This window comes from Poecile atricapillus, chromosome 19, assembly GCF_030490865.1.
Source record: "Poecile atricapillus isolate bPoeAtr1 chromosome 19, bPoeAtr1.hap1, whole genome shotgun sequence".
In the NCBI taxonomy this organism is placed as follows: domain Eukaryota; kingdom Metazoa; phylum Chordata; class Aves; order Passeriformes; family Paridae; genus Poecile; species Poecile atricapillus.
The window spans coordinates 197325-223669 of record NC_081267.1 but is presented as its reverse complement, the minus strand read 5'-3'; the positions used below and the strand labels follow the sequence as shown (position 1 = coordinate 223669).

Here is a 26345-nt window from a genome sequence, read left to right as displayed (position 1 = left end):
TTTTTTGTTTTTTTTCGGATTTTTTTTTGTTTTTTTGGGATTTTTTTGGGGCTTTTTTTGGGATTTTTTGGGGGATTTTTTTTAGGTTTTTTTGGGATTTTTTTGGGCTTTTTTTGGATTTTTTGGGGGATTTTTTTGGGGGTTTTTTTGGTTTTTTTTTTCGGATTTTTTTTAGGTTTTTTTGGGATTTTTTGGGGGATTTTTTTTAGGTTTTTTTTGGGATTTTTGGGGGCTTTTTTGGGATTTTTTTTAGGTTTTTTTGTTGCTTTTTGGGATTTTTTTGAGGTTTTTTTTGGGTTTTTTTTGGGTTTTTTTGAGATTTTTTGTGGGATTTTTTTTGTTTGTTTTGGGGATTTTTTTCAGGTTTTTTTTTTTATTTTTGGGGGTTTTTTTTTGAGCTTTTTTGGGGATTTTTTGGTTTTTTTTAGTTATTTTTGTGGGATTTTTTTAGTTTTTTGGGGGGGGTTTAAGAAGTTTTTTTAAGGTTTTCTTTAAAGTTTTTTTTGGGGTAATTTTGGGTTTTTTTGGTTTTATTTTTGGGGCAATTTGAGGTTTTTTTTCTTAATTTTCTTTAATTTTTTTGGTGTTTTTTTGGGGCTTTTTTCACATTTTTTTGGGTTTTTAATAAAATTTTTTTTGTGTTTTTTGGGCTTTTTTGGAGCTTTTTTTGGGGTTTTTTTGGGGTTTTTTTTTGGGGTATTTTTAACATTTTTTGGGTTTTTTAATAAAATTTTTTTGGTGTTTTTGGGGCTTTTTTAGGGGCTTTTTTTGGGTTTTTTTTCACATTTTTGGGTTTTTTATAAAATTTTTTCGGGTTTTTTTTGGGGTTGGGAAAGAGGAGAAAATAAAAAAAATAAAATAAAATAAATTTGGATTAAAAAAATGCCCAAAATGTTTCTTTTTTTTGGGGTGAAAAGGAGGGAAATCGGTAAAAAACGTTAAAAAATGAGGAAAAAACGGGAATTAAGTGAATTAAAAATGAATTTTTGGGGTTTAAAGTGAAATTTTGGGGTTTAAATGGATTTAAAGTGAATTTAAAATGAATTTTTTGGGGTTTAAAATGAATTTTTTGGGTTTAAAGTGAATTTAAAGTGAATTTTTTGGGGTTTAAAGTGAAATTTTTGGGTTTTTGGGGATTTTAATTGAATTTTGAAGGTTTAAGTGAATTTAAATTGAATTCAAAATTAATATTTTTGGGTTTAAATGGATTTAAAGTAAATTTTAAATAAATTCTTTGGCTTTTAATGTGAATTTAAAGTGAATTTTTTGGGTTTTAAAGTGAAATTTTTGGGTTTTAAAATTAATTTAAATTGAATTTTTGGTTTTTAAAGTGAATTTAAAGTGAATTTTTTGGGGTTTAAAGTGAAATTTTTGGGGTTTTTGGGGATTTAAATTGAATTTAAAATAAATTTTTTGGGTTTTAATGAATTTAAAATAAAATTTTTGGGTTTTAAAGTGGATTTAAAGTGAATTTTTGAGAATTTTTACCGTTTCAAGGAGAATTTTGGGGTTAAAAATGAGATTTTTGGTGTTCAAATGAGATTTCCACCAGAATTTTGGGGCTAAAAACCCAAATTTTTGCCCAAAAACCTCTTTTTTTTATTATTATTTTTTAGGTTTTTTTTGACCATTCCCACCCAGATTTTGGGGCAAAATCTCCCGAAATAAAAACAAAAAAAATAAAATAAAAAAAACCAAATTTTTTCCTTTTGCTCCAAACCTTTTAATTCTGAATTTCCCCAAATTTGGGGATTTTTGGGAAATGCCAAAATGTGCTGAAAATGCCCCAAATCGGGGGGGCGGGGCCTCACTTGACGAAGACGACGCCGGCGTTGCGGGAGGCGAGCCAGGCCAGGAAAACGTCCCTGGAATGGGGGAAAAAACCGAGATTTTGGTTAAAAAATGACATTTTGGGGTAAAAAAATGAGATTTTGGGAAAAAAACGGAATTTTTGGGTCAAAAAATGGAATTTTTTGTGTAATAAAATGGGGATTTTGGTAAAAAAATGGAATTTTTACATCAGGAAATGGGAATTTTTGGGTAAGAAATGGGGATTTGTGTTAAAAAGTTGAATTTCTGGGGTCAAAAAATGGGATTTTGGGAAAAAAATGGAATTTTTGGGAAAAAACCGGAATTTTTGGGTCAGGAAATGGGGATTTTGGGTTGGAGGCGAGCCAGGCCAGGAAAACGTCCCTGGAATGGGGGAAAAAAAACAGATTTTGGTTAAAAAATGACATTTTTGGTTAAAAAATGGCATTTTTGGGTAAAATACTGAATTTTTGGGTGAAAAAATGGGATTTTTGGGGAAAAAAATGGAATTTTAGGGTCAAAAAAAGGAATTTTAGGGCTTCAGAAATGGGGATTTTGGTTAAAAAATTGAATTTCTGGGGTCAAAAAATGGGATTTTGGGAAAAAAATGGAATTTTTGGGTGAAAAAATGGAATTTTTGGGTAATAAAATGGGGATTTTGGGTTGGAGGCGAGCCAGGCCAGGAAAACGTCCCTGGAATGGGGGAAAAAATTGAGATTTTGGTTAAAAAATGACATTTTGGGGTAAAAAACGGCATTTTTGGGTCAAATATTGAATTTTTGGGTGAAAAAATGGGATTTTTGGGGAAAAAAATGGAATTTTAGGGTCAAAAAAAGGAATTTTAGGGCTTCAGAAATGGGGATTTTGGTTAAGAAGTTGAATTTCTGGGGTCAAAAAATGGGATTTTGGGAAAAAAATGGAATTTTTGTTTAAAAATGGAATTTTTGGGTGAAAAAATGGAATTTTTGGGTGATAAAATGGGGAATTTGGGTCAGGAAATGGGGAATTTGGGTTGGAGGCGAGCCAGGCCAGGAAAACGTCCCTGAAATGGGGGGAAAAAACCGAGATTTTGGTTAAAAAATGACATTCTGGGGTAAAAAAATGAGATTTTGGGAAAAAAACAGAATTTTTGGGTCAAAAAATGGAATTTTAGGGGTTCAGAAATGGGGATTTTGGTAAAAAAATGGAATTTTTGCATCAGGAAATGGGAATTTTTGGGTAAGAAATGGGGATTTTGGTTGAAAAATGAGGATTTCGGTTAAAAAATTGAATTTTTTGGGGTCAGAAATGGGGATTTTGGGAAAAAAAATTGAATTTTGGGGTCAAAAAACGGAATTTTTGGGTAAGAAATTGGGATTTTTAGGGTGGGAAATGGGAATTTTGGTAATAAAATGGAATTTTTGGGTAAGAAAATGCAGATTTTGGGTCAGAAAAGGTGAATTTTGGGTGAAAAAAGGTGAATTTTGGCTCAGAACCCACCTGCAGTGCCGCACCAGGCACAGACTGGGGGGATTTTGGGTCAGAAAAGGTGAATTTTGGGTGAAAAAGGGATGATTTTGGCTCATAACCCACCGGCAGTGCCGCACCAGGCACAGAACAGGGGGATTTTGGGTCAGAGAATGCAGATTTTGGGTCAGAACAGGATGATTTTGGGTCAGAAAATGCAGATTTTGGGTCAGAAAAGGTGAATTTTGGGTGAAAAAAGGTGAATTTTGGCTCAGAACCCACCTGCAGTGCCGCACCAGGCACAGACTGGGGGGATTTTGGGTCAGAAAAGGTGAATTTTGGGTGAAAAAGGGATGATTTTGGCTCATAACCCACCGGCAGTGCCGCACCAGGCACAGAACAGGGGGATTTTGGGTCAGAGAATGCAGATTTTGGGTCAGAACAGGATGATTTTGGGTCAGAAAATGCAGATTTTGGGTCAGAAAAGGTGAATTTTGGGTGAAAAAAGGTGAATTTTGGGGTCTGAACTGACCTGCAGTGCCGCACCAGGCACAGACTGGGGGTATTTTGGGTCACAGAATGTGAATTTTGGGTCAGAGAATGCAGATTTTGGGTGAAAAAAGGCAGATTTTGGCTCATAACCCACCGGCAGTGCCGCACCAGGCACAGACTGGGGGTATTTTGGGTCACAGAATGCAGATTTTGGGTCAGAAAAGGTGAATTTTGGGTGAAAAAGGGATGATTTTGGTGAATAACTGACCTGCAGTGCCGCACCAGGCACAGACTGGGGGTATTTTGGGCCAGAAAATGCAGATTTTGGGTGAAAAAAGGTGAATTTTGGCTCATAACCCACCGGCAGTGCCGCAGCAGGCACAGACTGGGGGTATTTTGGGTCAGAAAAGGCAGATTTTGGGTCAGAAAATGCAGATTTTGGCTCATAACCCACCGGCAGTGCCGCACCAGGCACAGACTGGGGGTATTTTGGGTCAGAGAATGTGAATTTTGGGTCAGAAAAGATGAATTTTGGGTGGAAAAGGGATGATTTTGGCTCATAACTGACCGGCAGTGCCGCACCAGGCACAGACTGGGGGGATTTTGGGTCAGAAAATGTGAATTTTGGGTCAGAAAAGGTGAATTTTGGGTGAAAAAAGGCAGATTTTGGCTCATAACCCACCGGCAGTGCCGCACCAGGCACTCGCTGCTGCAGAACTCCTCGTCCCAGTCCCCGCTGGCCACGGGCGCGTTCTCGCAGCCGGCCCTGACGCAGCGACCGCGCGGGGACTCGGCCGCGCCCGGGGACTCCGGGACCAGCTCCACACGGGGGGGGGACTCCACCTGAGACCCCAGACCCAATCCCAAATACTGATACTGACCCCAAATCCAACCCAAATCCCACCCCCCAAACCCCAAAATCCAACCCAAATCCCAAATCCTGACCCAAATCCTGACCCCAAATCCAACCCACATCCCAATTCCTGATCCTGATCCAGATCCCAAATCCGGGACCAGCTCCACACGCGGGGGGGACTCCACCTGAGACCCCAGACCCAAATCCTCATCCTGATCCCAAATCCTGATCCCAAATCCAACCCAAATCCTGACCCCAATCCCACCCCCAGACCCAAATCCTGACCCCAGATCCAACCCAAATCCCAAATCCGGGACCAGCTCCACACGGGGGGGGGATTCCACCTGAGGGGACCCCAGACCCAAATCCTGACCCCAGACCCAAATCCTGACCCCAAATCCTGATCCTGATCCTGATCCCAAATCCCAAATCCTGATCCCAAATCCGGGACCAGCTCCACCCGCGGGGGGAACTCCACCTGAGGGGACCCCAGACCCAAATCCCAAATCCTGACCCCAAATCCCAAAATCCAACCCAAATCCTGACCCCAGACCCCAATCCTGACCCCAAATCCAATCCAAATCCCAAATCCTGATCCCAAATCCAACCCAAATCCCACCCCCAGACCCAAATCCTGACCCTGATCCCCCCCCAGACCCAAATCCTGACCCTAAACCCCAAAATCCAACCCAAATCCTGACCCCAGACCCAAATCCTGACCCAAATCCCAAATCCTGACCCAATCCCACCCCCAGACCCAATTCCCGTCCCCATTTCCCCTCCCAAATTCCCATTTCCCAGCCCCAGTTCCCCTTTTTCCCCCAAACCCCCATTTTTTCCCAAACTCCCCATTTTCCCCCCAATCCCATTTTTTCCCATTTCTTCCCAAATCCCCATTTTTCCCCCCAAACCCCCCCAATCCCAAATTCCCCATTTTTTCCCATTTTTCCCAAATTCCCCCTTTTCCCCCCAATCCCCCCCAATCCCAAATCCCCATTTTTTCCCATTTTCCCCCCAAACCCCCATTTTTTTCCCATATTCCCCCTTTTTCCCCCCAAACCCATTTTCCCCATTTTTCCCAGAATCCCCCTTTTTCCCCCCAATCCCCCCCAATCCCATTTTTTCCCATTTTTCCCAAATTCCCCCTTTTTCCCCCCAAACCCCCCCTGTCCCCCCCACCCCCCCCTCACCTCGCTCTCGGGGTCCCCCCCGATCATCTCCACGTCCTCCTGGCTGGGGGTGGGGGCGGGGGTGGGGGTGGGGGCGGGGGTGGGGGAGGGGTTCGGGGGGGGTCCCGGCCGCCCCTCCCCCCCCCGGGGGTGCCTGGGGGGGCTGTGGGGGGAGGGGCAGGATGTGCAGGGGGGGGAGGATCTTGATGTGCAGGGGGGGGGGCCCCCTCATCTTGGGGGGTCCCTGCAGGGGGGGAGGGGGCGGGGGGGGGTGCAGGACGGCGATGGGGGAGGGGGAGGGGGTGGCTGCTGGGGAGGGGGAGGGGGAGGAGGAGGAGGAGGGGTGGGGGGAGGGGTGGGTGGGGGAGGGGCCGGGGGTCTGGGGGGGTGGGGGAGGGGGCATCTGCTGCAGGGGGGGGGGGGCTGCAGGCGGGGGGGGGGGCAGCAGCGGCCCGCGGCCCCCCCCCGGCCGGGGGGTGGGGGAGGGGAGGACGGGGATCACCGTCAGCACCCCTCCCCCACCCCCCGCTGCCCCTCCCCCACCGCCCCCCGCCCCTCCCCCACCGCCCCCCCCCGCCCCTCCCCCCCGCCCCCAGCGGGGGGGGGAGGGGCAGCACCTGCTTGGGGATGAGGATTTTGGTGATGGGGGGGGGAGGGGCGGGGGCGGGGGGAGGGGCGGGGGGGGGGAGGGGGGAGGGGAGGAGGGAGGAGGGAGGAGGGAGGGGAAGGGGCGGGGGGAGGGGGTGGGGGAGGGGTCGGGCTCGGGGGGGTCCGGGGAGGTCTTTGGGGTGGGGGGCAGGGGAGAGAAAAAAAAAAAGAGAAAAAAAATCGGGTGAGAAAAATTTGGGGATTTTGGGGTCAAAAGAGTTTTGGGGCAAATTTTGGGGTTTTGGGGTCGTTTTTTGGGGTCGGTTTTGGGGTTTCTTGGTTTTGGGGTCACCAAATTCTGGGCTCATTCGATTTTTGGGGTCACCAAATTTTGGGGTCAAAGAGTTTTGGGGTCAATTTTGGGGTTAAAGAGTTTTGGGGTCACCAAGTTTTAGGATCATTTGATTTTGGGGTCACCAAATTTTGGGGTTATCAAGTTTTGGGGTCACCAAACTTTGGGGTCAAAGAGTTTTGGGGTCACCGAGTTTTGGGGTCAATTTTGGGGTTTCTGGGTTTTGGGGTCACCAAATTTTGGGGTCAAAGAGTTTTGGGGTCACCTGGTTTGGGGGTCACTGGATTTTGGGGTCAATTTTGGGGTTAAAGAGTTTTGGGGTCACCAAATTTTGGGGTCAAAGAGTTTTGGGGTCATTTTTTGGGGCCACCAAATTTTGGGGTCATCAAGTTTTGGGTCACCCAGTTTTGGGGTCACCCAGTTCTGGGGTCACCAGACTTTGGGGGTTTTTTTGGGGTTTTTTTTTTTTTTTTTGTTTTTCTGGATTTTTGGGCTTTTTGGGGTTTTTTTTGTTGCTTTTTTTCCTGGGATTTTTTTTGCGTTTTCTGGGGGTTTTTTTGGGTTTTTTTGAGATTTTTTGGGGGGTTTTCTGGGGGTTTTTTTTTTGTGTTTTTGGGGTTTTTTTTGGTGTTTTTGGGGTGTTTTTTGGGGATTTTTTGGTGTTTTTAGGTTTTTTTCTGAGGCTTTTTTGGGGTTTTTTTGGGGTTTTTTTCCTGAGATTTTTTTTGCGTTTTCTGGGGCTTTTTTGGGGGTTTTTTTTTGGGTGTTTTTGGGGTGTTTTGGGGTGTTTTTGGGGTGTTTTTTGGGAGTTTTTTGGTGTTTTTGGGGTGTTTTTGGGGTGTTTTTGGGGTGTTTTTTTGGGGTGTTTTTGGGGTGTTTTTGGGGTGTTTTTTGGGGTGTTTTTTGGGTGTTTTTGGGGTGTTTTTGGGGGTGTTTTTGGGTTTTTTTTGAGGTGTTTTTTGGGGTGTTTTTGGGGTGTTTTTGGGGTGTTTTTGGGGGTGTTTTTGGGGTGTTTTTGGGGTGTTTTTGGGGCGTTTTTGGGGGTGTTTTTGGGGTGTTTTTGGGGTGTTTTTTGGGGTGTTTTTGGGGTGGTTTTTTGGTGTTTTTTGGGGTGTTTTTTGGGGTGTTTTTTGGGGTGTTTTTGGGGTGTTTTTGGGGTGTTTTTGGGGTATTTTTTTGGGTGTTTTTGGGGTGTTTTTTGGGGTGTTTTTGGGGTGTTTTTGGGGTGTTTTTTTGGTGTTTTTTGGGTGTTTTTTGGGGTGGTTTTTGGGGTTTTTTTGGGGTGTTTTTGGGTGTTTTTGGGGTACCAGTGTCGCTTTGTAGGCCGTCAGCGCTTTCAGGTATTCCTTCTTGGCCGCCTCCGTCTTGCGCTTGTACACCTGGAATTGGGGCAAAAAACGCCAATTTTGGGGCTCTTCTCTCCCATTTTGGGCTTTTCTGACCCATTTTGGGGGTTTTTTTGCCCCATTTTGGGGTTTTTTTCCCCCGTTTTGGGGCTCTCCCATCCCTTCCTCCCTTCAAGTTTCCCGTTGACATTCCTTGACCTCAAACGCCCCCAATTTTGGAGTTTTCCCACCCAAATTTCCCATTTCCCACCCAAATTCCCCATTTCCCACCCAAATTCCCCATTTCCCACCCAAATTTCCCATTTCCCACCCAAATTCCCCATTTCCCACCCAAATTCCCCATTTCCCACCCAAATTCCCCATTTCCCACCCAAATTTCCCATTTCCCACCCAAATTCCCCATTTCCCACCCAAATTCCCCATTTCCCACCCAAATTTCACTTTCTCACCCAAATTTCCCATTTCCCACCCAAATTTCCCATTTCCCACCCAAATTCCCCATTTCTCACCCAAATTCCCCATTTCCCACCCAAATTCCCCATTTCCCACCCAAATTTCCCCTTTCCCACCCAAATTTCCCATTTCCCACCCAAATTTCCCATTTCCCACCCAAATTCCCCATTTCTCACCCAAATTTCGCTTTCTCACCCAAATTTCCCATTTCCCACCCAAATTTCCCATTTCCCACCCAAATTTCGCTTTCTCACCCCGATTTTTGGGTTCCTTCCCAACTCCTGAGCTCCCCAACCCCAATTTTTAACTCCTCCCACCCCAAATCCCCAATTTTCCTGCCTTTTACCCCATTTTTGCTCAATTTTAGCTGTTTTTCACCATTTTTGCCATTTTTTCCCATTTTTTCACCGTTTTTTGAGTTTTTCCCCCCATTTCTGTGTCCCCACCTGTTTCTGCTCCTCTCCCAGCGAGTCCCACATGGAGGCCACGATCTGACCCCAAATTCCCCATTTTTTACCCCATTTCAGCCATTTTTTCACCATTTTTTTGCCGTTTTTAGCAGTTTTTTCCCATTTTTTCCCTTTTTCCCCCCATTTCTGTGTCCCCACCTGTTTCTGCTCCTCTCCCAGCGAGTCCCACATGGAGGCCACGATCTTGGACACCTCCCACCCCAAATTCCCCATTTTTTTCCCAATTGTAGCTGGTTTTTTGCCGTTTTTTCCCATTTTTTCCCGTTTTTTCCCATTTTTTCCCTTTTTCCCCCCATTTCTGTGTCCCCACCTGTTTCTGCTCCTCTCCCAGCGAGTCCCACATGGAGGCCACGATCTGACCCCAAATCCCCCATTTTTTGCCCAATTTTAGCTGGTTTTTTGCCATTTTTTGGCCGTTTTTTGCCATTTCTTCACCGTTTTTTCCCATTTTCACCGTTTTTCACCCCGTTTTCTCTCTCCCCACCTGTTTCTGCTCCTCGCCCAGCGAGTCCCACATGGAGGCCACGATCTGACCCCAAATCCCCCATTTTTTATCCCATTTTAGCTGTATTTTTGCCATTTTTTGCCATTTTTTCACCGTTTTTTCCCGTTTTTTCCCATTTTTGCCGTTTCTCACCCCGTTTCTCTCTCCCCACCTGTTTCTGCTCCTCTCCCAGCGAGTCCCACATGGAGGCCACGATCTGACCCCAAACACCCCATTTTTCTGTGGTTTTTACCCCATTCTTCACTCAGTTTTCACCGTTTTTAGCCATTTTTTCCCATTTTTTCCCATTTTCACCGTTTTTCCCCCCGTTTTTCCTCTCCCCACCTGTTTCTGCTCCTCTCCCAGCGAGTCCCACATGGAGGCCACGATCTGACCCCAAATCCCCCATTTTTTGCCCAATCTTTCCTGTTTTTTTGCCATTTTTGGGCTGTTTTTAGCCATTTTTTCCCATTTTTTCCCATTTTTACAGTTTTTCCCCCCGTTTTTTCTCTCCCCACCTGTTTCTGCTCCTCTCCCAGCGAGTCCCACATGGAGGCCACGATCTGACCCCAAATCCCCCATTTTTAGCCATTTTTTGGCCGTTTTTAGCCATTTTTTCGCCGTTTTTTCCCGTTTTTTCCCTTTTTCCCCCCATTTCTGTGTCCCCACCTGTTTCTGCTCCTCGCCCAGCGAGTCCCACATGGAGGCCACGATCTTGGAGACCTCCCCGAAGGTGGCGTTGGGGTTCTGTCCCTTGATGGCCGCCTGGGTGTCGCGGAAGAAGAGGGCGTAGGCCGACACCGGCTTCTGCGGCTCGTTGGGGTCCTTCTTCTTCTTGGCCTTCTTGGGGGGCTTGGGGCGCCGCGGCGGCTCGGGCGTGGCCAGGGGCGTGGCCAGGGGCGTGGCCAATGGGGCGGCGAGGGGCGTGGCCATGGGCGTGGCCATGGGTGACGTCATCGGTGTCGCCATCGGTGCCGCCATTGGTGCCGTCATGGGCGTGGCCATGGGTGATGTCATGGATGACGTCATGGATGACGTCATGGGCGTGGTCAGCGTGGCCGGAGTGGCCGGAGTGGCAGCAGCGCTGGACGCCGGGGTGGAGGCCGGAGGGGAAGGGGCGGAGGCGGGGGGCTGGGAAAATGGGGGGAAAGAGAGAAAAAATGGTGAGTTTTGGGGGAATTTATAAGTTTTGGGGGAAATTTATATGTTTTGGGGGAAATTTAGAAGGTTTTGGGGAAAATTTACAGGTTTTGGGGGAAATTTATAAGTTTTGGGAGAAATTTACAAGTTTTGGGGGAGAAATGGTGAGTTTTGGGGAAAATTTACAAGTTTGGGGGAAAATTTACAAGTTTGGGGGAAAATTTACAAGGTTTTGGGGAAAAAGAGAAAAAATGGTGAGTTTTGGGGGAAATTTATAAGTTTTGGGGCAAATTTATAAGTTTTTGGGGAAAAATTTACAAGGTTTTGGGGAAAAAGAAAAAAATGGTGAGTTTTGGGGGAAATTTACAAGTTTTGGGGGAAATTTATGAGTTTTGGGGGGAAAATGGTGAGTTTTGGGGGAAAAATGAGAAGTTTTGGGGAAAAATGATGAGTTTTGGGGGGAAAATGACAAGTTTCGAAGAGAAAACAGTAAAATTATGTGTTTTGGGGGAAATATGACAAAATTAACAAGTTTTGGGAGAAAAACGGAAAAATGGTGAGTTTTGGGAGGAAATTTACAAGTTTTGAGAAAAAAGTGTTGAGTTTGGGAGGAAATTTACAAGTTTTGGGAAAAAATGTTGAGTTTTGGGGGAAAAATGGGGAAAAATGACAAGTTTTAGGGGAAAATAGGAAAAATTACAAGTTTTGGGGGGAAAAACGACAAGTTTTGGGGGTAAATCCCAGAAAAAAATTCCAATTTTGGAGGAAAGAGCAAAAGTCGTGACTTTTGAGAAAAAAATTAAATAAGGAAGAGTTAAAGCAATAAAAATTAAGTGAGAATGAAATTAGTAAAGACTGAGTAAAAAAATCAAAGCAAAAAACCAAAAACGAGCGGAAATCGCAAAAATTGAGTGACTAAAAGCGGGAACTGAGTGGAATTTGGGGATTTTGGGTTTTTTTGGGGCGTTTTGGGGTTTTTTTGGGGCGTTTTGGGGATTTTTGGGGCGTTTTGGGGATTTTGGGTTTTTTTGGGGCGTTTTGGGGATTTTTGGGGTTTTTTTGGGGCGTTTTGGGGGTTTTTGGGGCGTTTTGGGGACTTTTTGGGGGTTTTTGGGGCATTTTGGGGATTTTTTTGGTTTTTTTGGGGCGTTTTGGGGGTTTTTGGGGCGTTTTGGGGGGTTTTGGGGCGTTTTGGGATTTTTGGGGGGTTTTTTGGGGCGTTTTGGGGTTTTTTTGGGGCGTTTTGGGGGTTTTTGGGGCGTTTTGGGGGTTTTTTGGGGTTTTTTTGGGGCGTTTTGGGGGTTTTTTGGGGTTTTTTTGGGGCGTTTTGGGGGTTTTTTGGGTTTTTTTGGGGATTTTTGGGGGGTTTTTTTGGGCGTTTTGGGGGTTTTTGGGGCGTTTTAGGGATTTTTTTGGGGTTTTTGGGGCGTTCTGGGGGTTTTTGGGGCGCTCACCCTGCGGAAATCCTCCAGCTCCTCGTCCTGCAGGGACCCCGCGGGGGAGGGCGCCGGGGACAGCCCCCGCTCGGGGCTGGGCGGGGCCGGGGCGGGGCCCGGGGCGGGGCCGGGGGGCGTGGCCGCGGCCCCGCCCAAGCCCAGCCCCAGCTGGGAGCTGAGCTCTGATTGGTCGATGGTGGTGAGGGGCGTGGTCAGGGCGCCGGCCCCGCCCAGCAGCGCCCCGGGGCTGAGGGCGCCCAGGGGAACCTCGATGGTCACCGGGGCTGCCGGGCCAAACTGGGAGCCCATGGGTGGTTCCAGCTCCTGCGGGCCCAAAAACCCCTGAATTCACCCCAAAATCCCATTGTTCTACCCAAAATCCCTGAAATTCACCCCAAAATCCCATTGTAGTACCTAAAAACACCATCATTGTACCCAAAAAGCCTGAAATTCACCCCAAAATCCCATTGTTGTACACAAAAATCCCATTATTGTACCCCAAATCCTCATAATTCACACCAAAATCCCATTGTTGTACCTAAAATCTCACTGGTGTACTCAAAAACCCCCAGATTCACCCCAAAATAACATTTGTGTACCCAAAATCTCATTATTGTACCTAAAAACCCCATAATTCACCCCAAAACATCCTTTGTGTACTCAAAATCCCATTGTTGTACCTAAAAGCCCCATAATTCACCCCAAAAACCCCATAATTCACCCCAAAAAACCCATAATTCACCTCAAAATAACCTTGGTGCACCCAAAAACCCCAAAATTCACCCCAAGTTCGGGATCAATCCCCCCGTTTCCATTTTAGGATCAATGCCCGCCACTTTAGGATTAAATCCCCACAATTTTTGGGCTCAAACCCCCCAATTTTAGGATTCAATCACCCCCAATTTTAGGATTAAATCCCCCAATTTCAGGACTCAATCCCCCCACTTTTGGGATTAAATCCCCCCATTTTTGGGGCTCAACCCCCCCAATTTTATCATTAAATCCCCCCAATTTCAGGACTCAACCCCCCCAGTTTTTGGGCTCAATTCCCCCCATTTTTGGACTCAACCTCCCATTTCCATTTAGGATTCAATCCCCCCAATTTCAGGATCCAAAGCCCCCCAATTTCAGAACTCAAATCGCCCCAACTTCAGGCTCCAACCCCCCCAATTTTTGGGGCTCAGCCCCCCCAATTTTTGGGTTCAGATCCCCCCAATTTCAGGCTCCAACCCCCCCAATTTTTGTGTTCAGATCCCCCCAATTTTTGGGTTCAGATCCCCCCAATTTCAGGACTCAACCCCCCCAATTTTTGGGTTCAGATCCCCCCAATTTCAGGACTCAATCCCCCCAATTTTTGGGTTCAGATCCCCCCAATTTCAGGCTCCAACCCCCCCAATTTTTGGGTTCAGATCCCCCCAATTTCAGGCTCCAACCCCCCCAATTTTTGGGTTCAGATCCCCCCAGTTTCAGGCTCCAACCCCCCCAATTTTTGGGTTCAGATCCCCCCAACTTCAGGCTCCAACCCCCCCAATTTTTGGGGCTCAGCCCCCCCAATTTTTGGGTTCAGATCCCCCCAATTTCAGGACTCCAACCCCCCCAATTTTTGGGTTCAGATCCCCCCAATTTCAGGACTCAATCCCCCCAATTTTTGGGTTCAGATCCCCCCAATTTCAGGACTCAATCCCCCCAATTTTTGGGTTCAGATCCCCCAAATTTCAGGCTCCAACCCCCCCAATTTTTGGGTTGAGATCCCCCCAACTTCAGGACTCAATCCCCCCATTTTTTGGGTTCAGATCCCCCCAATTTTTGGGTTCAGATCCCCCCAATTTCAGGACTCAATCCCCCCATTTTTTGGGTTCAGATCCCCCCAATTTTTGGGTTCAGATCCCCCCAATTTCAGGACTCAATCCCCCCAATTTTTGGGGCTCAGCCCCCCCAACTTCAGGCTCCAACCCCCCCAATTTTTGGGTTCAGATCCCCCCAATTTCAGGCTCCAACCCCCCCAATTTTTGGGTTCAGATCCCCCCAACTTCAGGCTCCAACCCCCCCAATTTTTGGGTTCAGATCCCCCAAATTTCAGGCTCCAACCCCCCCAATTTTTGGGTTCAGATCCCCCCAATTTCAGGACTCAATCCCCCCAATTTCAGGCTCAACCCCCCCAATTTTTGGGTTCAGATCCCCCCAATTTCAGGCTCCAACCCCCCCAATTTTTGGGTTCAGATCCCCCCAATTTCAAGCTCAATCCCCCCAATTTCAGGACTCAATCCCCCCAATTTTTGGGTTCAGATCCCCCCAATTTCAGGCTCAATCCCCCCAATTTTTGGGTTCAGATCCCCCCAATTTTTGGGTTCAGATCCCCCCAATTTCAGGACTCAATCCCCCCAATTTTTGGGTTCAGATCCCCCCAATTTCAGGCTCAATCCCCCCAATTTTTGGGTTCAGATCCCCCCAATTTCAGGCTCCAACCCCCCCAATTTTTGGGTTCAGATCCCCCCAATTTCAGGACTCAATCCCCCCAATTTTTGGGTTCAGATCCCCCCAATTTCAGGCTCAATCCCCCCAATTTTTGGGTTCAGATCCCCCCAATTTCAGGACTCAATCCCCCCAATTTTTGGGTTCAGATCCCCCCAATTTCAGGCTCCAACCCCCCAATTTTTGGGTTCAGATCCCCCCAATTTCAGGACTCAACCCCCCCAATTTTTGGGTTCAGATCCCCCCAATTTCAGGCTCCAACCCCCCCAATTTCAGGCTCAATCCCCCCAATTTTTGGGTTCAGATCCCCCAAATTTCAGGCTCAATCCCCCCAATTTCAGGCTCAATCCCCCCAGTTCTCGCCTCCATCACCATCATCACCATCACTGACCATGTTGAGCAGGCCGGTTCCCTGCTCCATGATGCCGTGGGGCAGCCCCACGGGCAGCTCCAGCCCGGCCACGCCGTAGGGCGCGGGGGCGAACGGGGCCTCGGCGGCGCCGCCGGGCTCGCCCAGGTCCTCGAAGTGTCCCACCACGGCCAGCGAGGGGTCGGACTCCAGCGGGATGGGCGGGATCTCAAACTCCTCGTCGCCCAGGCTGGGCGTGTGGAACGTCTGTGGGGGCCAGGGGTTAACGGGCTTTGACCCAAAATCGGTGATTTTAGCACCGAATTCCTGTGGTTTATTCCGAAATCGGTGATTTTCCCACCAAATTCCCGTGGTTTATCCCAAAATCGGTGATTTTAGCACCAAATTCCCGTGGTTTATCCCAAAATCGGTGCTTTTCCCACCAAATTCCAGTGGTTTATCCCAAAATCAGCACCTTTGTACCAAATTCCTGTGGTTTATTCCAAAATCCATGCTTTTCCCATCAATATTGGTGGTTTTACCCCAAAATTGGTGCTTTTCACACCAAATTCCAGTGGTTTATTCCAAAATCGGTGCTTTTCCCATCAGTTCTGGTGGTTTTACCCAAAATCGGTGATTTTCACACCAAATTCCTGTGGTTTATCCTGAAATCGACGCCTTTTGCACCAATTTCGGTGATTTTACCCCAAATTGGTTCCTTTCGCACCAAATTCCCGTGGTTTATCCCAAAATCAGCACCTTTGTACCAAATTCCTGTGGTTTATCCCAAAATCAGCACCTTTGTACCAAATTCCTGTGGTTTATTCCGAAATCCATGCTTTTCCCATCAATTCTGGTGGTTTTACCCCAAAATTGGTGCTTTTCACACCAAATTCCAGTGAAAATCTTGAAATCAGCACCTTTGCACCGAATTCTGTTGGTTTTACCCCAAAATCTACACTTTTTGTACCAAATTCCCACTATTGTACCCCAAAATTGGAGCCTTCTGCCCCAAATTCTGGCATTTTACCCCCAAATTCACTCCAAATTCCAGTTTTACCCCAAATTCCAGCAGTTTTCCCCCAAAATCTCCTCTTTTTCCATCTCTTTCCCCTCACTTTTTCCTCATTTCCCCAATTTCAACCATTTTCTTTCCCTTTTCTTTTTTAGTGGAATTCCACCTCATCTCTCACAGAATTTTTCATTTTTTTACCCCATTTCCCCTCAATTCCATAAAATTTTCTCTCATTTTCCTCACACACCCCCCTCATTTTACCAAATTCCTTCAAACTCCCCCTAAATTTTCCTCTCCCTACAGAATTTCCCTCCCTTCCAGTGATTTTTTTCCTCTTTTCCCACTTTTCCCCCCCATTTTTTTTCCTGGTTTTCATGGTTTTTTTTCCAGGATTTTCATTTTTTTCCCATTTTTTTCCTGTTTTTTCCCCTTTTCTCGTTTTTTTTCCCATTTCTTCTTGTTTTTCCCCCATTTTGTGGCGTTTCTCACCTCAGCCCCGCTCAGGAATGGATGCGAGGAGCCCGTGATGGCCAGGTAATTATCGCTGCCTCCCGGGAACTGCGGAATAAAAACCCAAATCCCAAATTTTCCACCTTTATTCCTCCCTTCCTCCCCTTTTTCCCTTTTTTCCCCTTTGTTTTTCCCATTTCCCCTCATTTTTCCCACTTTCTCCTCCATTTTCTCCACCTTCCCCCACTTTTTTCCACCTTTTTCCCTCCCTTTTGCCCAATTTTCCCCATTTTCCCCCCCTTTTCCCCTCACACTTTGCCACCTTCAACCCTTTTATCCCATTTCCCCTTTTTTCTCATTTTCCCCTCTTTTATCCCATTTTTCCTTCTTTTAACCCATTTTCACCTCTTTTTTCCCCATTTTTCCCTCTTTTAACCCATTTTTTCCTCTTTTATCCCCATTTTCCCCTCTTTTTGTCCCATTTTCCCCTTTTTTTCCCCATTTTCCACTTTTATCCCATTTTCCCCTCTTTTTTCACCATTTTCTCCTCTTTTTCCCCATTTTCCCTCCCCTCTCCCCTCACACTTTGCCACCCTCACATTCCACCACCCTCAACCCCTTTTATCCCATTTTCTCCTCTTTTATCCACATTTTTCTCTCTTTTATTCCATTTTCCTCCCTTTTTTCAATCATTTCCCCCTTTTTTTCCCATTTTCCCCCTTTTTTTCCCCATTTTCCCCCTCACACTCTCCCCCTTTTTTTAAACAACCCCAAATCCCTTTCCCATCCTTTATTTCCCGTTTTCCCCCCATTTTTCCCCATTTTTCCCTTTTTTTCCCCATTTTCCCCCTCATACTCTCCCCCTTTTTTTAAACAACCCCAAATTCCTTTCCCATCCTTTATTTCCCGTTTTCCCCCCATTTTTCCCCATTTTTCCCTTTTTTTCCCCATTTTTCCCCTCACACTCTCCCCCTTTTTTTAAACAACCCCAAATCCCTTTCCCACCCTTTATTTCCCGTTTTCCCCCCATTTTTCCCCATTTTTCCCTTTTTTTCCCCTCACACTCTCCCCCTTTTTTCAAACAACCCCAAATTCTTTTCCCATCCTTTATTTCCCGTTTTCCCCCCTTTTTTCCCCATTTTTCCCTTTTTTCCCCCTCATACTCTCCCCCTTTTTTTAAAACAACCCCAAATTCTTTTCCCATCCTTTATTTTCCGTTTTCCTCCCATTTTTCCCCATTTTTCCCCCTCACACTCTCCCCCTTTTTTTTAAACAACCCCAAATCCCTTTCCCATCCTTTATTTCCCGTTTTCCCCCCATTTTTCCCTTTTTTTCCCCATTTTCCCCCTCACACTCTCCCCCTTTTTTTAAACAACCCCAAATCCCTTTCCCACCCTTTATTTCCCGTTTTCCCCCCATTTTTCCCTTTTTTCCCCATTTTCCCCCTCACACTCTCCCCCTTTTTTTCAAACAACCCCAAATCCCTTTCCCACCCTTTATTTCCCGTTTTCCCCCCATTTTTCCCCATTTTTCCCTTTTTTTCCCCATTTTCCCCCTCATACTCTCCCCCTTTTTTTTAAACAACCCCAAATCCCTTTTCCACCTTTTATTTCCCCTTTTCCCGCCGTTTTTCCCCTCACGCTCTCCCCTCACCCCAAACCCTTCCCGCCCCCCCTCTCCCCTCACCCCCTCACCCCAACCTCCCCCAAACCCCCGTTTTTCCGCCTCACCCTCTCCCCTGCCCGCCCCCGCCGCCGTTTTTCCCCCTTTTTTCCCGTTTTCTCCCCGTTTTTGCCCGTTTTTTGCCCCTTTTCCCCTCGCGCTCGCCCCCCCTCACCTCCATCGCGCCGCCGCTGCCGCCCCCCCCCGGGCGCCGCGCGCCCGACCGGAAGCCCCGCCCCTCCCTCCCTCCGCCACTTCCGCCGCCGCCACCATAGAGACGGCGGGGCCGTGAGGGCGGCTCCGGGGCCGGCCGGGCCTCCGGGCCGCGCTGGCGGCGGGCGGCGGCGGCGTTTGGGGCCGTCCCGAGGGGTTCCGGTGCTTCCCGCGCGGCGGGGAGAGGGCGGAGGAGAGCGGAGAGGCGTTGGAGGACCGGGCCGGAGCGGCCACCGGAAGTGGAAAGGGAGGAGCCCCCGGGGAGGATATGGGGAGGAACCATAGAGAAGGGGCGGAGCGCCGCCGGAAGGGGCGGGGCGCCAGCGGCGGGCGCGCGCGGCGCGGGCGGTGCGTCATCGGCGGCGACGGGCGGGGGGGGGCGGGGCGGGGGGGGCGAGGGGGGAGGGGGGGCCGTGAGGGGGGCGGGGGGGGGAGGGGTCCGGGGCAGATTTGGGGGCGATCCGGGCGGATTTGGGGGCGATCCGGGCGGGTTCGGGGCCCGGGGGGGGCGGCCCGGAGGGAGCGCGGGGCTGCGGGGGGGGGGCGGAATCGGGGGGGGGTTCGTGAGGGGCGGGGGGGGGGAAAAGGGAGAGACGTGAGGGGATCCGGGGGGATCCGGGGGGGTCCGGGGGGGTCCGGGGGGAAAGGAGGGGGTTTGAGGGGGGGGAAAGAGAAATGAGGAGGTTCGGGGAGGTTCTGAGGGAAAATGAGGGGATTTGGGGAAGTTCTGAGGGAAAACGAGGGGAATTTGAGGGAAAACGAGGGGATTTGAGGGAAAACGAGGGGAATTGAGGGACACGAATGGATTTGGGGAGGTTCTGAGGGAAAAAGAGGGGATTTGGGGAAGTTTTGAGGGAAAACGAGGGGATTCGAGGGAAAATGAGGGGATTTGAGGGAAATGAGGAGGTTTGGGGAAGTTTTGAGGGAAAACGAGGGGATTCGTGGGAAAATGAGGGGGTTTGAGGGAAAACGAGGGCATTTGAGGGAAAACGAGGGGATTTGAGGGACACGAAAGGATTTGAGGAGGTTCTGAGGGAAAAAGAGGGGATTTGGGGAAGTTCTGAGGGAAAATGAGGGGATTTGAGGGACATGAGGAGGTTTGGGGAAGTTTTGAGGGAAAACGAGGGGATTTGAGGGAAAATGAGGGGGTTTGAGGGAAAATGAGGGGGTTTGAGGAAGTTCTGAGGGAAAATGAGGGGATTTGAGGGACACGAATGGATTTGGGGAGGTTCTGAGGAAAAATGAGGGGATTTGGGGAGGTTTGAAGGAAAATGAGGGGATTTGGGGAAGTTTTAGGAGAAATGAGGGGGTTTGAGGAGGTTTTGAGGGAAAACGAGGGGATTTGGAGAGGTTTTAGGAGAAACGAGGGGATTTGAGGGAAAATGAGGGGGTTTGAGGGACATGAAGAGATTTGGGGAAATTCTGAGGGAAAATGAGGGGATTTGGGGGGGTTTGAAGGAAAATGAGGGGATTTGGAGAAGTTTTAGGAGAAATGAGGGGGTTTGGGGGGGTTTGAAGGAAAATGAGGGGATTTGAGGGGCACGAAGGGATTTGGGGAGCTTTTGGGGGAAAATCCGGAGGTTTTGGGGAAGTTTTGAGGAGAAATGAGGGGATTTGTGGAGGTTGTGAGGGAAATCGGGAAGTTTTAGGAGAAATGAGGGGATTTGGGAAAGTTCTGTGGGAAAATGAGGGGATTTCAGGAGGTTTTAGGATAAATTAGGGCATTTGGGAAGGTTTTGGGGGAAATCAGGAAGTTTTGAGGAGAAATGAGGGCATTTGTGGAGGTTTTGGGGGAAATCCAGAAGTTTCAAGGGGCCTCAGGTGAGATTTGTGGGGAAATAAAAAAATATTTTGGGGCTGTTTGGGAGAAATTCAGGAGGTTTTGGGTGAAATTCAGGAGGTTTTGGGTGAAATTCAGGAGGTTTTGGGAGAAATTCAGGAGGTTTTGGGTGAAATTCAGGAGGTTTTGGGAGAAATTCAGGAGGTTTTGGGTGAAATTCAGGAGGTTTTGGGTGAAATTCAGGAAGTTTGGGGGTTTCTGGAGGGATTTTGGGGGGAAATCAGGAGGTTTTTAGGCTCTCTGGGCCTAAATCTGGGGAGTGATTTTGGTGAAATCGGGAGGTTTTGGGGCAAATTCGAGACTTTGTGGTGAAATCGGGAGATTTTGGGGTGAAATGAGGAGATTTCGTGCTAAAATCAAGAGATTTTGAGGTAAAATTGGGAGATTTTGGGGTGAAATCAGGAGGTTTTGGGGTAAAATTGGGAGATTTTGTGGTAAAATCAGGAGGTTTTGTGGTAAATTCGAGGTTCTGGGGTGAAATCAGGAGGTTTTGGGATAAAATTGGAAGATTTTGGGGTGAAATCAGGAGATTTTGGGGGTCACTGAGGAAGCCCCGCCCCCAACTCACGAAGCTCCGCCTCTTTTCAGGACCCTGCGCTCCCCATTGGTCCGCGGTCAGTGACGTCATCGCGGGAGGCACCAATCAGAGGTGAGGGGCGGGGTCAGGGTGGCGGCGCCACCTCCCAAATTCCACTCTGGAACCCCAAATTTCCGTTTTTTCCACCCAAATTTCCATTTTTTCCACCCAAATTTCTGTGTTTTCCACCCAAATTTCCATTTTTTCCACCCGAATTTTAGGCTGGAATCCCGAATTTCCGTTTTTTCCACCCAAATTCCACGTTGGGATCCCAATTTTCCGTTTTTTCCACCCAAATTTCCATTTTTTTCCACCCAAATTTCCATTTTTTCCACCCAAATTTCCATTTTTTTCCACCCAAATTTCCGTTTTTTCCACCCAAATTTCCGTTTTTTCCACCCAAATCCCAGGATTTTACCCAAAATCCCACGATTTTGACCCAAAATTCCAGGATTTTGACCCCAAATTTCAACTTCCAACCCCAAATTTGGGTTTTTTTCCTCATTTTTCTGGCCTAATTCCACCTCTAATTTTTATTGTATTAAATTAAAACCACATTTTTTGGGGGAAAATTTAATTTATTTTAATTAATTCAATTAGCTTTATCTAATTTGGATTATATTCAATTAAATTTTGTCGTTTTCAGCCCCGTTAACCTCAACCAAACTCGATTTTTTTGGGCTGAAATCTCATTTTTTCACCCCATTTTTACATTTTTAATTCAGCATAATTCACTTTCAATTGCGAAAATCCGGGATTTTGGTGAAAACCTCCCCAAAAATGTGAATTTCCAAGGTTTTTTCTCCTTTTTTGAGTTTAAAATTTGATTTTTTGGGGGTTTTTACACAAATTTGGAGCCAAATTCCCTCCAAAAAGGGAAATTGAGATTTTTTTTTTTCAACATTTCCCCACAAAAATGAAAAATTTGGGGGAGAATTTTTCACTTTTTGTGGTTAAAACCTGGATTTTGAGGGGATTTACCCAGAATTTGGAGCCGAAATTGGTAAAAAATGGAAATTTGGGGATTTTTATTTCTTTTTGGGACCATTTTAATCCATTTTATGGCAGTTTTAATCAATTTTTTTATCATTTTAATCAAATTTTGCACCATTTTAATCCACTTTGGCACCATTTAAATCCTTTTTGGCACAGTTTTAATCAGTTTTTTTAGCATTTTAATCGAATTTTGCACCATTTCAATCCTTTTTGGGATCATTTTAATCAATTTCAGGACAGTTTTAATCAGTTTTTTACCATTTTAATCAATTTTTGCACCATTTTAATCCACTTTGGGACAGTTTTAATTCGTTTTTTTACCATTTTAATCCATTTTTGCACCATTTTAACCCATTTTGGGTCACTTTCACCCACTTTTTCTGCCCTTGAGTGCGTTTTTTCCCCTCCCAGCGCCGTTTTTAACCACTTTGGTGCCTTTTCATTTAATTTTTTTTATATTTTGCGCTGCTCCGCTTCCAGGCCCGAACCCCGAGGGCTTTTTGGGGCAATTTCTTGCGATTTTGGGGCATTTCAGCTCCACTTTCTCCCAAATCGCCTTTTCCGAGTGGCTTTTCCTCACCCCAAGCGCCTCATTCCCGGCCCTTTTACCCGATTTTACCCAATTTCACCCCATTTTACCCAATTTCACCCCATTTTGCCGTTTTTTACCCCATTTTGCCGGTTTTTGCCTCATTTTGCCGGTTTTTTCCCCATTTTCCCGGCTTTAACCCCATTTTCCCGGCTTTAACCCCATTTTGCCGTTTTTTACCCCATTTTGCCGGTTTTTGCCCCATTTTGCTGTTTTTTTCCCCATTTTTTCCCATTTTCGTGCCTCACACCGAGCCCAGCCGGGATCTCAGCGCCGCCTCCTCTCCCTGCTCAGCGGGGCTCTGCCGATCCCTTTCTCCCGCTTCTTTCCGGGTTGAAATCCGGCGGATTCGGCGCTTTCTGGGTTATTTTTATTTCATTTTATTTCATTTTATTTCATTTTATTTCGTTTGATTTCGTTTGATTTCATTCCCCCCCCCCCCCCCGTTTCCCTGAGGCGAAGGACCCCGGCCCCCCCCCCTCAGGATCCAAGATGGCGGCGCCCGGGGCTGCCCCGTTCCGCGCCTGCTCCGCGCGCTCCGGCACCGCCGCGGCCGCCGCTGCTTCCCCTTCCGGGTGGGCGCGCGCAACGCAACCCGGCTGCCGGCGGCCTCGGCCAATCAGCGCCCGGCTCCCGGCGGCGCCGGCCAATGGGGGAGCGAGGCGGAGGGGGCGTGGCCTTTTGCTGGCGTGGCCCCCTCCCAGCGCGTTGCGTTGCGCCGCGGCCGCTCCGTGAGGGCGCCCCGGGCTCGGCGCGCGCGCGCGGGGGGGGCCACGAGCCGAGCCCCCCCCACCCCTCCCCTCCCCCCCTTTTTATCTTTCCCCTCCCCCCCCTTTCCCTTCCCCTCCCCTCCCCTCCCCCTCACCCCCCCTCACCCCCAATTTGAGCGAACCCCCAAAAAAAGCGGCCGGGTTCGTTTGGGGGGGGGGGCAGCGCTCCCCTCAGTTCCCCTCACGGCGGGACAGGTAAGGCGGGAAAAAAAGGGCGGGAAAAGGGGGAGCCCTCAGGGGTCGTGAGGGGAACGGGCGGGGGGGGGGAAGCGGCTCCGGTCCCGGTTTGGGCTCCCAGTTACCCCAGTTTGGGGTCCCAGTTTGAGCCAGTTTGGGGGCCCAGTTATCGCAGTTTGGGGTCCCAGTTTGGGGTCCCAGTTACACCAGTTTGGGATCCCAGTTTGGAGTCCCAGTTATCCCAGTTTGGGGGCCCAGTTATCCCAGTTTGGGGGCCCAGTTATCCCAGTTTGGGGTCCCAGTTTGGGCCAGATTGGGGTCCCAGTTACCCCAGTTTGGAGTCCCAGTTTGGGCCAGTTTGGGGGCCCAGTTATCCCAGTTTGGGGTCCCAGTTTGGGCCAGTTTGGGGTCCCAGTTTGGGCCAGTTTGGGGTCCCAGTTACCCCAGTTTGGGGTCCCAGTTATCCCAGTTTGGGGTCCCAGTTTGGGATTCCAGTTACACCAGTTTGGGGTCCCAGTTATCCCAGTTTGGGGGCCCAGTTTGGAGTCCCAGTTACCCCAGGTTGGGGTCCCAGTTATCCCAGTTTGGGCCAGATTGGGGGCCCAGTTATCCCAGTTTAGGGGCCCAGTTATCCCAGTTTGGGGTCCCAGTTTGGGGTCCCAGTTACCCCAGTTTGGGGTCCCAGTTATCCCAGTTTGGGGTCCTAGTTACACCAGTTTGGGGTCCCAGTTTGGGCCAGTTTGGGGGCCCAGTTACCCCAGTTTGGGGTCCTAGTTATCCCAGTTTGGGGTCCCAGTTACACCAGTTTGGGATCCCAGTTTGGGGTCCCAGTTATCCCAGTTTGGGGGCCCAGTTTGGGGTCCCAGTTATCCCAGTTTGGGGTCCCAGTTATCCCAGTTTGGGGTCCCAATTTGGGCCAGATTGGGGTCCCAGTTACCCCAGTTTGGGATCCCAGTTATCCCAGTTTGGGGTCCCAGTTACCCCAGTTTGGGGTCCCGGTTTGGGCCAGTTTGGGATCCCAGTTATCCCAGTTTGGGGTCCCAGTTACACCAGTTTGGGGTCCCAGTTACCCCAGTTTGGGGTCCCAGTTTGGGCCAGTTTGGGGGCCCAGTTATCCCAGTTTGGGGGCCCAGTTACCCCAGGTTGGGGTCCCAGTTATCCCAGTTTGGGGTCCCAGTTTGGGCCAGATTGGGGGCCCAGTTATCCCAGTTTGGGGGCCCAGTTTGGGGTCCCAGTTACCCCGAGTTTGGGATCCCAGTTTGGGGTCCCAGTTATCCCAGTTTGGGGTCCCAGTTATCCCAGTTTGGGCTCCCAGTTACCCCAGTTTGGGGTCCCAGTTTGGGCCAGTTTGGGGTCCCAGTTACCCCAGTTTGGGGTCCCAGTTTGGGGGCCCAGTTATCCCAGTCTGGGGTCCCAGTTATCCCAGTTTGGGGGCCCAATTTGGGCCAGATTGGGGTCCCAGTTACCCCAGTTTGGGGTCCCAGTTATCCCAGTTTGGGGTCCTAGTTACACCAGTTTGGGGTCCCAGTTTGGGCCAGATTGGGGGCCCAGTTTGGGCTCCCAGTTTGGGGGCCCAGTTATCCCAGTTTGGGGTCCCAGTTTGGGCCAGTTTGGGGTCCCAGTTACCCCAGTTTGGGGGCCCAGTTATCCCAGTTTGGGATCCCAGTTACCCCAGTTTGGGGGCCCAGTTTGGGGTCCCAGTTATCCCAGTTTGGGATCCCAGTTACCTGAGTTTGGGGGCCCAGTTTGGGGTCCCAGTTACCCCAGTTTGGGGGCCCAGTTATCCCAGTTTGGGCCAGTTTGGGGTCCCAGTTATCCCAGTTTGGGATCCCAGTTATCCCAGTTTGGGGTCCCAGTTATCCCAGTTTGGGCCAGTTTGGGATCCCAGTTATCCCAGTTTGGGGTCCCAGTTATCCCAGTTTGGGGTTCCACTTTGTCCCAGTTTGGGTCACATTGGTGTCTCAGTTTGAACGACTTTGGGCTCCCAGTTTGGACAAGTTTGGGCTCCCAGTTCCCCCAGTTTGGGCCAGTTTGGGGTCCCAGTTACCCCAGTTTGGGGTCCCAGTTACCCCAGTTTGGGGCCCAGTTTGGGCTCCCAGTTCCCCCCCATTTGGGGTCCCCACTGAGCTCCGTTCCCCCTTACTGGGACCCCCAGTTCCCCCTTACTGGGACCCCCAGTTCCCCCAGTTCCCCCAGTTCCCCCAAGGGCTTTTCCCGTCTCGTTTTGGGTGGAAATCCCCGAATTTGGGGGTTCTGGGCTCTCCCTGACTCCCCCTTTTCTCTCCCCACAGCCTGGAGCTCCGGAGCCCCCCTCAGCCTGAGAAGAGCCCCCCAAAACCTGCCGGGACCCCCAAAAAACCCCCCCAAAACCCCCTGGGACCCCCCAAAAACCCCCCAAATCCCCCCGGGACCCCCCAAAACCCCCCCAAAACCCCCCAGGACCCCCCAAAACCCCCCAGGACCCCCCAAAACCCCCTGGGACCCCCCTAAATCCTGCCAGGACCCCCCAAATCCCCCCCAAAACCCCCCGGGACCCCCCAAATCCCACAGGGACTCCCCAACCCCCCCATATTGGGGTTGGGGACCCCCAAATCCCCCCCAGGACCCCCAAATCCCCCCCAGGACCCCCAAATCCCCCCCAAGATCCCCCAAATCATCCCCAGGACCCCCCAAATCCCCCCCAGGACCCCCAAATCCTCATTTTTTGGGCTCAGGATCCCCCAAATTCCCAATTTTTGGGTCAAGACCCCCCAAATTCCCAACTTTTGGGGTCAGGACCCCCCAAGTTCCCTCCAGGACCCCTCAAATCTTCGTTTTTTGGGGTAGAACCCCCTGAATTCCCGTGATTTTGGGTCGCCACCCCACAAATTCCCGTTTTTCGGGATCAAGACCTCCCAAATTCCCATTTTTTGGGATCGGGACCCCCCTGAGCCTCTCCAGGACCCCCCAAATTCCGGTGTTTTTGGGGTGACACCCCCCAAATTCCCATTTTTTTGGGGTGACACCCCCCAAATCCCCATTTTTTGGGGTGACACCCCCCAAATCCCCATTTTTTGGGATTGGGACCCCCCAAATTCCCATTTTTTTGGGGTGACACTCCTCAAATTCCCATTTTTTTGGGGTGACACCCCCCAAATCCTGGTTTTTTGGGGTAACACCTCCCAAATTCCCATTTTTCGGGGTCAAGACCCCCT

The 26345-nt window shown here is 49.0% G+C and overlaps 1 protein-coding gene and 1 long non-coding RNA gene across 7 annotated transcripts; one reads left to right on the top strand and one right to left on the bottom strand.

Moving 5' to 3' along the window:
• Positions 1-1611: 1611 nt before the first annotated feature.
• LOC131586240 (TOX high mobility group box family member 4-B-like) lies at positions 1612-18545 on the bottom strand. Its single transcript, XM_058853132.1, has 10 exons — positions 18165-18545; positions 16367-16435; positions 14905-15129; positions 12060-12365; positions 10135-10596; positions 8020-8091; positions 6512-6553; positions 5794-5871; positions 4430-4590; positions 1612-1865 (listed from the first exon to the last, which is right to left on the bottom strand). The coding sequence occupies exons 1-10, from the start codon at positions 18483-18485 to the stop codon at positions 1808-1810; spliced, it is 1794 nt and encodes a 597-aa protein (XP_058709115.1). The 5' UTR covers positions 18486-18545; the 3' UTR covers positions 1612-1807.
• Positions 18546-18874: 329 nt separating this feature from the next.
• LOC131586378 (uncharacterized) lies at positions 18875-25489 on the top strand. 6 transcript variants are annotated; one of them, XR_009279127.1, is made up of 6 exons: positions 18951-19350; positions 19382-19461; positions 19502-19552; positions 19906-20023; positions 20631-20691; positions 25443-25489. It is a non-coding gene; the product is annotated as an uncharacterized LOC131586378 (long non-coding RNA). The 6 variants fall into 6 exon arrangements; XR_009279129.1 differs by lacking the exons at positions 18951-19350; positions 19382-19461; positions 19502-19552 and adding exons at positions 18875-18926; positions 19563-19682; XR_009279128.1 differs by lacking the exons at positions 18951-19350; positions 19382-19461 and adding an exon at positions 18888-18926 and having other exon boundaries at positions 19522-19552.
• Positions 25490-26345: the final 856 nt, after the last annotated feature.

Coding starts and splice junctions, on each gene's coding strand:
- LOC131586240 (XM_058853132.1), bottom strand. CDS start 18,485: ATGGTTCCTCCCCATATCCTCCCCGGGGGCTCCTCCCTTTCCACTTCC. Junction 15,130..16,366: donor CATTCCTGAGCGGGGCTGAG/GTGAGAAACGCC, acceptor TGGCCCCCACAG/ACGTTCCACACGCCCAGCCT. Junction 8,092..10,134: donor TGGGCGAGGAGCAGAAACAG/GTGGGGACACAG, acceptor CCCCAATTCCAG/GTGTACAAGCGCAAGACGGA.